At 32.8% G+C, this 10,855-nt stretch overlaps 1 protein-coding gene across 1 annotated transcript; it reads right to left on the bottom strand.

Annotated features, from left to right (window-relative positions):
* Nucleotides 1–3,965: 3,965 nt before the first annotated feature.
* On the bottom strand, nucleotides 3,966–9,547 carry LOC110111361 (silicon efflux transporter LSI2). Its single transcript, XM_020843193.2, has 3 exons — nucleotides 7,672–9,547; nucleotides 6,612–6,801; nucleotides 3,966–4,425 (listed from the first exon to the last, which is right to left on the bottom strand). Exons 1-3 carry the CDS (start codon nucleotides 8,884–8,886, stop codon nucleotides 4,157–4,159), a joined length of 1,674 nt encoding a protein of 557 aa, XP_020698852.1. The 5' UTR covers nucleotides 8,887–9,547; the 3' UTR covers nucleotides 3,966–4,156.
* Between the last annotated feature and the right edge of the window lie 1,308 nt (nucleotides 9,548–10,855).

Raw genomic sequence — 10,855 nt, forward strand, 5'->3', positions numbered from 1 at the left:
CATATATTTTATTTATATCACTTATATTTGGTATGAAAATGAACTATGAGTGGTATGTATGTAATATTAAAATTTTAGGTGTTAAATATGTAAATAGAATAGTATTAAGTAGTATGTATGTAAATCTCCCTTATAATTTTATATGAGAGCAAGGGTAATATGAAAATACAATAGTGGCATTAAAGTCAAATTTTATTTAAAAAATATTAATTGGATAATTGAATAAAATTGAGTAAAAAAAAAATAAGACTCGCTAAATTTTAATACTAAATAATTAGAAAATTATAACCTAAACAATTAAAGTGGACAAAGCCAAAGATAAGCCAAGACAAAAAAAACGTTCAAAAAAATAAAGCAAAAGAGGAGAGAGAGAGAAAAAGTAAATGTGGCCATAGCATATTCTTAGAAGATCCTCTCACCTTCATACGAATTTCTCTTCCCTTTTTCTCACTCCAGCAAATAAAGCTCGCATCTTTTCTTTAAAAACCAAACGAAGAAGACTTCTCTCCTCCCTCAGCCATGGCTTTGCAGGCAAAAATATTTCTATGGAAGTATAGTGTTGACGCTTTGGATCAATATGAGTACTGCTTTTAATATTTGCTGTGTTATGTAGAATAATGAGGCATCGTCGCCATTAAAGCTGAGAGGAGTTGGGGTGTTTTAGGTGAGTACAGTGCTTCTCCAGCAGGGCAACTCGGATACTTTGGCATTTTAAAGCTTCTGCAACTGGTGGCTGTCGCTTTGATGAGCAATAACCATTAGAGGAAGTTTAAAGGTTTCTGTAATCTTTCTGTGTTTCAGATCATGTGACCAACTCATGAGAAATATTAGTGTATTTTTGTCATATTTCAACTCTATATTTGAATAAAGGATAGCTTTATGAACCAAAAGATAAGTGTTTTGCTTTGATTAGATATGAATCTCTTTGATGGTAAAATTTTGTGTTTATGCGAGTAATGCTTCTGCTGAGAGAAGATCTTTGGGAGTCTTCAAATTCTCTCTTCTATCATATATTTTGTTTGTTTTATGTTAGGTGATTCAATAGTCTAAGGGTGTAGAAGATGATTGAGGGTTATGCTTCGCTTCTTAAATCAGTTTTTTAGTACAAAAATTTTAATCTTTGTACTAAAAAATTACTTTAAAAAACAGAAAAAAAGTCGTCTCAAACGGAAACCAAGATTGATCTATCTCATCCCCTTCACTATATGTATATTTTTTAATTTCAATCAATGTATTCATACAGCTGGTCTTCTTGATTTGCCTGATATGGATCTTTCTTTCTCATGTTATGATAATCAAGAAGAAAATCCAATTAGATCCAAGTTGGATAGAGCCTTGATGAACAATCATTGGATTGTTCAATTTTTTTGCTTATTATCCCTCCTCTTTGTTCTGATCACTCCCTTCCTGTCATCTTCATTGGTGCTCTTCCCACTTCTAACAACTGGTTTCTTAACAAAAAACTATTGGGCACATTATGTTTGATCATTCAGCTTGCTTGGACATTTTTGTTGGTGATGATCATATTTTTATCCTTTAGAGCAAAAGCTTACAGTGGTCAAAAGAAGTCAAACATACTGTTTGGAATAGCTTTTTAAATATATCTAACAATGCTAACAAGCTCAAAGAAGATCAATCTAATATGTTTCACTTGTGCGAGGTTGATCCCTTGAATCACTATCTCCTTAAGCCAGATCCTACCAGGATAGTCTTGTCACTGAATTTTGGTGCGCTTCACAAAGAGCTAAAGCAAGGTGAATTAATTTGGGATTTCTGCACAAAGAAAATAGTTGTATATACAGTTGTATATACAGTTACACTCACATTAAGGAGCTGATGTCTTCACATGAGCCCATTCACACTCAAGCTGATATTTCACTTGAAGTTGTTAACTACTGTAATTTTTACAATCAAATTGGTAACTATGCCTATGACAACTGGCTACCATTTTTTCTAATTTGGTGTTGAATAGATTCTCTCTAATTCTATTTGGCAAAGACTTAGGCTTCCCCGTTTCATTTGGGACAACTTTTTTTCTGCTTGTTAGAACAACTTTTTCTATGAAGCGGTAAGAAAGCCGTCCCGAACGGTCTTATTCTTCTACTTCTGATCTTTGATATCAAAATAGATATTTTTTTCTCTTAACAATGATTGATCTCCTGGTCATGGTGGCTTCAGTGCTGGATTCTTCAATGATTCTTGTGATTAGGGGACCCTTATTTATTATAATTTTGAAAATCTTTAAAATGCCAAATTTTTTAAACTTACTACCATTGCTCTTATACCTAAAAAGGTAAGTGCAAATCAATTTTTTTTTATTTTAGATTAATCCTCCTATGTAGTACTTTTATAAGTTCATCTTTAGATCCCTCGCAAATAGAATTAAATATGCTTTTGATAAAATTATTAACACAACTTAAAACAATTTTTTGTTGAAAGTAGTGATATTGCTGATAACATTATTTTAGCTTCTAGCATACATCAAATATTTTAGAAAAGCAGGAGTCAAAAGATTTTTTATGCTAAAGTGAACCTTTATTAAACTTTTGATTGTGTAAACAAAAAAAACTTTACTATCTCATTTATTATTAGATTTCCTCACATTTTTGTTAATTGAATTGTGGGGTGCATCTTTTTGTTCATTTCTTTATGCCTAATAGAGAGCTATGTGATTATTTTATTTCAATTTTGATTTGAGACAAAGATGCCCTTTATGATCCTACTTTTTTTTAAACATTCTTATGTAAGAGCTATAATCTATTATTGTTTAGGGTTGCTCTAATAATTGCTTTAAATCCCTCACATAGAATAAATTGTTGATCGCCCATCTAATTTTTGCAAATGGCCTACTATTTTTTGTCCATGCTTGATCTTTGACTCTCTCTAATGTTTTTTTCTCTGCTTAACAAATTATCTCTTTTATTAGCTTAGACCAACTTGCATCCCTAAAGATGATATAAAAAAGATTAAAAATCAATTAATAGATTGCCTTTTACAATAGGGCATAATGGGGATACCAGAATATCTTTGACATGCCTATGGAGAAAGGTTATTTGGAACAATCATACCAAAAAGCTTGAGCTTGGGCTTGATATAGGTAACCCGAGGACTAGCCACTAGCCGCGAGCCTAAGAGCCTCATGGATCACATAGTTTTCAAATTTTAGGGTTTAGAATGTTCTTGAAAGTTCAATTTCCAATGATAAAATCATTATATATAGAGCCCACCAATTAACCGAGCCTTTTGTTACATAAAAATACATAAACTAATGTCATTATAATGGATTCAAATCATCCTCAATTTTCATGGTAATTGCAAAATGTGCAATTCTTAATCCTCAACATTCAATCCACTATGGTTGGTTGGGATTCACTTTATCAAATTTGAAATAGTTTGTGAAAAGTATGTGGAAGTAATTCAATCATCTATAGTTGATTGAATGTATGAGATTAGTAAACTAAACATGATGTAGGTACTATCAAAAAGGATCCAAATTCCATTATAATGAATGATGGAACTAAGCAAGGGCTAAGGCTTTGTTTGGGATGGTTTTCTTATTGCTTCTTAAAGCAGCTTTATACTATAAAATTTTTAATTTTTAAACTAGAAAGCTGTTTTAAGAAGCAACAAAAAAATCATCTCAAACGAAGCATAAGAGTGTTCATCAACCCTCTGAACTATCTTTTATATATAATATGAAATTTTAGCCTATAAACCGTCTTCTATTTTGTACACAGAGCATGAAAGTTCCATCTCTCACAAAATTTGTGTTGAACTCTTCTATCACCTCCAACTTAACCCCTATCCTCCATTAACTTTTTAGATTAGTGTCATTTCAACAAATCTAAAAAACTCCCAGAAATGAAGAATAAGCATCCAATCATACAGAATCAGAAGCTGGTTTTGCCTTCAAACAATTAAAATTTCAGGCGATAAATAAAGAACTTCAAATCTAAAACAGTAAGGACTTGAAAGAAAAAGATTCATTTAAGCTTGATCTTTGAAAACAGATGTTTCAATATCTATATAGTTGAAACAATTCCTAAATTACACAACTTATTGCATAAAGAAACAGTGATGGTGGATCAATTGGCTTATCTGAATCTAACATCTAAAACTTTACCAGAAACTTACCAGATCAAAAAAAAAAAAGTGTTCAGTAGCTTCTGATAAGAGGCAAACCAATAATAGTGACAATAATGGTAGAAGGAATGCCAAATCGGAGATGGCTCCAGAAGGAGAGGTTGTAACCAAAAAATTGAGCCCTTTGAGCCTGTTCGCAGACTATCAGATTTGCAGCAGAACCAAGCAGAGAGAGATTTCCGGCCACCGTGCTGACCCATGCAAGTATGAGCCATGACCGGTCCTCCTCGGATGCAGAGATAGATGCTGCTGATGCTGCCACCCTTGCTCCGAGTAGGAGAACTAATGCACAAAGAGACAAGGTCGACAAGCATGAATATGCCAAGAAGGAATAAGAAATTTTTAAATTTTCAGCAGAAAGTATATTGTAACATGAATCTTCTATTATAATAGGATTGGCAAAATTTGTAAGATGGTAACAAGCATCAGTACATATTCCAGCAAATTAATTAGATTAGATTCCTAAATACAACTATTATAGTTGTAGCAATATATAATATTTATAAAAAAAATGAAAAACAAATATCTTTATAAGAAATGATTAATATAAATATGTCATTGAAATGATTATGCTCAAAATATAAGAAGTATTTTTTTTTTTAGGAATATCATATTCAAGTTTAAAGAGTAATGCTAATCTTTTGGAGTTGGCGCAAAGAGAGATTGTACTATCTACAATAAAAGCAGAAATGGCGTTGCAAATTAAGGATGAATTCCTAATAATTTAATTATTGAACAGTTTAAAAACATAATTATATTATTGAACAATAAAAATAAGACAATTCTATAAGCATCAATTATTTAGGGATCAACCGAATATGCATGCAGCTACCCATGCATAATAGCTGTGACATGTCTAACATCCCATCCAAATAAGGTACATCATGTATCAATAACCACTCATCAACATCCTAAATAAAAATAAAAATAAAAAACAAAAATGAAGCATATAAATGAGTTGAAGATAAAGCTCAAATTATCATCAACAGCGTTATCCTAACTATTTGGAGGCAGCATTATAAATCCTTATTTTTCATTCATGCCTAATGAGTTAAACCTATTATGTGTGCATCCTTTTGAACAACTATCCATATTATCTTTAGTCTATTCATTTTTCTTACTTATCCTTGGGTACATAAAAATTATCTAAATCTATTTTTCACTATTTCTTTTCAATATGTGCTACTCACACCATCTCTCTAATATAATTGATAATAGTAAAAGAGAATTTATGTGTATATTATTGACTTGAAGAGATCACATAAATAGACATACAAGACAATAAAATAAAAAAACCAATAATCAAGAATAATAACTCCAATTGTGAGGAATTTTTTCTAATATATTATGCTTCCAATATTAAGAATCTAACTAATATGAACGAACTAGACGGGCTGGTCCAGTAGGAAGTTTGGCCCAAGTGGGGCCGGCGGACAAGGAGAGAAAATTAAGAGGGCAGGACCCAGCAGGGAATTAATACATTATATTATGAAGAAATCAATTAGGAAATCATTTCCTAATGAGATTCTTTCCTAATTGATTTATTTTCAAATTAAAGAGGGAGATATATATAGGAAGGGGGCTGAATTAGGAGGGAGGGAGGAAGCCTATTTAAGTCCATAATATGGTTTTTTTATGTTTATGCAGATGTTGAGTGTTGTAGTTTTCTTTGTGTGAGGGATCCTAGCGGTGTCTAGGATTTGGGAGATAATATCTTCCTCTTGAAAGATGATCATTATATCTTGCTTTTGTTATTTAATTTCCTAGCAATAAATAAATCTATTTTGTGCTGAATTTCTTTTGTTCGTTGGCTATTTATTAATATCAAGGTGTATCAAATTAGTATCAGAGCGTGTTCCTGGACCAAGATCTGGGTTTTTTGTTGCTGATTTCTAGGGTTGCAAATGAACCGAGCATTCAACGAGCTACTTGTGACTCGTCTCGGTAAGAGCTCATTCATTGGTGGAGCTCCAGAGTCTAGAGAGAGGAGAGATAGAGGGTAAAGAGGACATTCCCAACATTGTCTAGCCCTTGCTTCAGCAGTTTAGGAAGGTATTCCAGCTTCCCCAGGAGATTGCCACCCCCACGGGAGCACGAGCACTCTTTTGTTTTGAAGGAGGGAGTTTCCTCCATTAGTTTTTGTTTGATTAAAACCAAAACTAAAAAAGGTTTTGATTAAAATCCAACGCTACTAAAGTGAAGTATAAACAAGTCGCACAAAAAAATACAAGATACATCTGCAAACCAAAAAAATGGTAAAATGATGTCGAAGATGAAGTAAAATGGTTTGAAATGCTCGCATTGCAAGGCTAATATGGAATAGAAAGAACAAAGAGAGCATAAAAAAAGGATCAAATAAACTAGACATAACTGATTCATAGTTTAAATGTTACCTTAAGAAAAATTCAAGTCAAAAGCTTCATAATACTTTTAACTTTTAGGAAGAAAGGATAAATGAGACAACTTACCAGTGGGTACATTGGAAGCAACATTAGACAGAAGAAGAATAACCAGGCTAAGCAATGCAACCCCACCAAAACTATCAATTCGAGAATATGGTTCAACTGCATCCCAAAGGGTACTTGGTATTCCTGTCTTATTGAAACCATCAACAGCTATGAACATACCACAGAAGAATATCAACAAGGAGTAAGAAACCTGACAGAAATTCAACAAGCAAGACAAAAATATTAGATAAACAACATGCACAAGCTATCACATAGATTCCTGTGCACTATTTTGGCTAATGAACTGGATACTTATTTTTTTCAACATTAAAAAAAAAAATGCAAGATGTTTTTCAAAACAGATCCAGACTTCTCAAATAGATCTACATTTAAATTGATAACAGATTAGCAAATCGACTGTTTATGTGGAATTTGATGGCACAACTCTTCATATAGCATGTCTTATTGTTCATCTTAAGCACACATAGTTACAAAATACTTCATCTAGTTATAAGGTATTTCACTTTGATACTTAGTAACTTAGTATTTATTACATTAGAAATAAGTAACTTCTTTACAAATAAGGTATTTCGGTTGGAATAAATTAACAAAGTGAAATATCTTATACTTGTTTGAATTACTCTGCAAGAAATACCTTATTTTAACATGCAGAAGTAGGGTATTTATTTGTTGACTTAAAAATATGCCACATAAACAGCTAATGAGATGCCTTTAAGGCATAAATTGGTTTCATTTTTCTCTCATTCTTTTGGAAAAACAATTTTAGTTTATATGAAGAATTTTCTTAGAAAAGGCCCATTGTGCATGTTAATATTCTTGATAACTTAACGAACTTATGGATGGACTTTAGAGCAGTTCATATTTCTATGTTAGAATATGCAGGTTTATTTCATACCACACAATAAAAGCACAATATCAACATATTTGAGAATCTATCTATGTAGGGACTAAAGCATTTTTCATATGTGCTTAAGAATTTTTAATGGAGTATTATGCCATTTGTGAGTTGATATTAGTGCCTTATTTAACAAAAATTGAGAATCTCCAGTTGAGAAAGTACCTTTTCTAAGCAAGGACGAGCATCCTTGAAATCAAGAGCCACAAGAGCAAGAGCAGCAGTGATTGCAGTCCAGGACATGTTAAGCCCAACTAAAAGAGAAATAAGCATTCCGATTGTCACGACATAGACGCTCATCTTCCACAATGATTTTTTCCATTTCTCCGCAGGAGTATCCTTCTCTTCTAATGAATAAGATGAAGATGTTTCTCTTGAAGAATCAACCCTATTGGTGCTGATAGTTCTAGCATATCTTCTTGTAGAGGATCTCTCCTCCCTTCTCTGTGATATATTAGTACTCTCAAATGCATCCCTTGATGAACTTGAATTCCTTGCAGGTTCTATTCCACCACTCAAAGCCCGTTGCACGATAATCTCACCATCAACAACTATTCTGCCTCTTGTAGAATCGGCTGAATCAGAATCCACATTCAGTGCTGGGTTCTGTTCAATTGCATCAAGTGCTGAACTGAATTCCTGCGAGGTTGCATAACTAAGATGTGACATTGTTGCAGGGGAAAAGCGGTGAGAAATCACATCATCCTCAGCAAACAAATCTCCAGCTTCTTCTACTGCTTCTTGATCCCTTTCAACAGATAATAGCTTCCAAAAGTAGCATAGGAGTATCGTTGCATTGACAAGCACGCCCAACAACATAGCAGGAAAGATTCCAAGCAAGAATTTCTCAAATGAAATCTTACTTTGAACAGCAATGACCAGGTTTTGTGGGTTGCCAATGGGAGTTGCAGCAGACCCAATGTTTGAACTAGAAGCAAGGGCTAAAAGAAAAGGTTGGGGTGGTAGATTGTTTTGTCTTGCAATTTTTAAGATGAATTCAGTGAGAACAACACAGCAAGTGTCATTAGTGAACAAAGCACTCGCAAATGCAGAGACAAGACAAACACGAAAGAGCAAATCCTTACCTCCTCTGCTCTTCCATGAGAGCAATTTACCAAGATACATGAACATGTCTGCTCTTTCAAGGTAGACACTGACCACCATGGTTCCAAAGAGAAGACCAAGTATTGGAAGATCAATGGCTTCATAAGCTTCATCAGGCGATATAACACGGAAGATAACCATAAGCATGGCACCAAAGAGAGCACCAGCAGTCCTTCCAATAGGTAGGAAAGGCACGGCAGGGAAAACAGCTAGCATCCAGAAAAATCCAAATGCAATACAACCTAGAACTACCTTCACGGCTGATGCCATCGCCATTTTTCCTCTTCCAAATCAAGATAAACAGAGAAAGAACAAGTTCTACAATTCTTTCTTGCTTGCTAGCTAGCTATTGCTTCTCAAAAGATCATCTAAAAATCTCAGAAATGCAACCCGAATGCCGTCCACTGAGACATGAAGAACTTCCAAAGAATTCAACAAATCTCAGATTCGGAACAGGAAGGTTCAACTAATCCATCAACAAGTATTAGAATGGCGAGTGCCATGCTGGAGAAGAGGAGAACCTAACTATCAGAGCATTCAAAATTCTTCAAAAAGAATCCCAGCCAACCAATTAACCCAAATTCAAACCCCAAATCCCCAAAAAGACAGCCTTTTAAAGATAAAATTGCATGACCCGGACGGAAGCTTAGAACCCGCGAACCAAAACTTGAATTTGAGAACAATTTGCGAGAAAAGAGATCAAATTGGAAAGGGGGAAGACCTGTAGCAAGTTGAAAAGAGCCACAGCTCTCGGAGTTGGGACGATTTCTCTCCTCTACTTTCATGTGTAATATAATGATATTATATACAAAGTAGCCATCCAAAATCAAACAAGAAGTTGGCTTCTCTATGGTCCCCTAGCTCCATCCCTCTCAAGCTCGGCCGCGCCTTCAGATCCCTCCGTCATCCATTAATCTTCTTTCCATTATTGCTGATAATCAACAACACACGCCAAGCTTCTCAGCTCCAAATGAATTCCGAAAAAATGGATTTTGAATGTTCGAATTCAAATTGCGAATCGAATAAAAAAACTTAAAATTTTAATATATTCATCTAACTATTAATTTAATAATTTCATTATGAAAATTAAAGCAAAAAGTAAAATTAGATTTTTTATTACTTCATATAATATTTTTTTAGTTTTTTTTTTTTCAAATATTAATCCAAATTTAAATTATTTTTTTTCTCAATCCATCTAATCGTTTCCCTAATGTTTTTATCAAATATATATTTCTAATAATACAAAATTTAAATTGTTAAAATATTTATAAGAAAATAATTAATTTTAAAAATTCTTAAATGAATATTTTATTACGATTTTAATAAGATAAAAAATAAATAAATATAAACATCAATATCAATTAATATTTTAATTATCGAAGTAAACCAAAATACATAAGTTTTATGTAAATGAGAGTGACCGAAGACTAGAAGAGAGCTCCAACACACTATTGCCCCTACAATTTCTGAAAATTACGGGAATGGCATGCGTGCCATATCGGAGGACTGAGCTGTCAGTACAGTTAATCATGATAATTAACAAGTGATTAATATATCTAATCCAATCAGAGGCGCCCAAATATGAGATCCAAAAATTTGGATCTCTGTGATTAATAAGTTGTTTTTTAGCGTGCTAACGCATTGCTCCTGTTAATTAATTTCTGTTAATTACTTTTATCGTCGCGTAGTAACGTTAAACGAAATTCTAGCGCGGCAATTTCTGTGGGTGGAATTGTTTTGCCCTTATTTGATTATGGACATAAAGAATCATTAGTATTTATCTCTATAAATAATAAAAATGGTAGTGGTGAACAATAAAAATATAATTTGTTATGTTTTTATAGTTTACAAAGATAAATCGGACGGTTCTCTGTATCCGATATCCACACGTAATAATTCATATTATTTCATGTTATTTTTTAAACATTTATCAGAGTTTGATTATAATTTTTCTTTGTTGCTTCTCAAATAATTTTTTTGATGAAAAATAATTTTTATAGTGTATGATGATTATTATTACTATGCTAAAAAATTTGTAACAGTGGAGTGAGAGTTTAATATCTTAGCAGCAACAATAATGATATCAAAATTTTATCCCATTACGTGGGATCGGCCACATGAATTATTTTTTCTTTTTATTAAGAGTCAAATTCTCATTTAAATACTAAGAATTTAATATCTTAAAATTGTATAAAAATCTAACATGAACAGAAAAAGTTACAGGAAACAAGAAAATTTTTACATT

This window comes from Dendrobium catenatum, unplaced genomic scaffold, assembly GCF_001605985.2.
Source record: "Dendrobium catenatum unplaced genomic scaffold, ASM160598v2 fragScaff_scaffold_841, whole genome shotgun sequence".
Taxonomy (NCBI): domain Eukaryota; kingdom Viridiplantae; phylum Streptophyta; class Magnoliopsida; order Asparagales; family Orchidaceae; genus Dendrobium; species Dendrobium catenatum.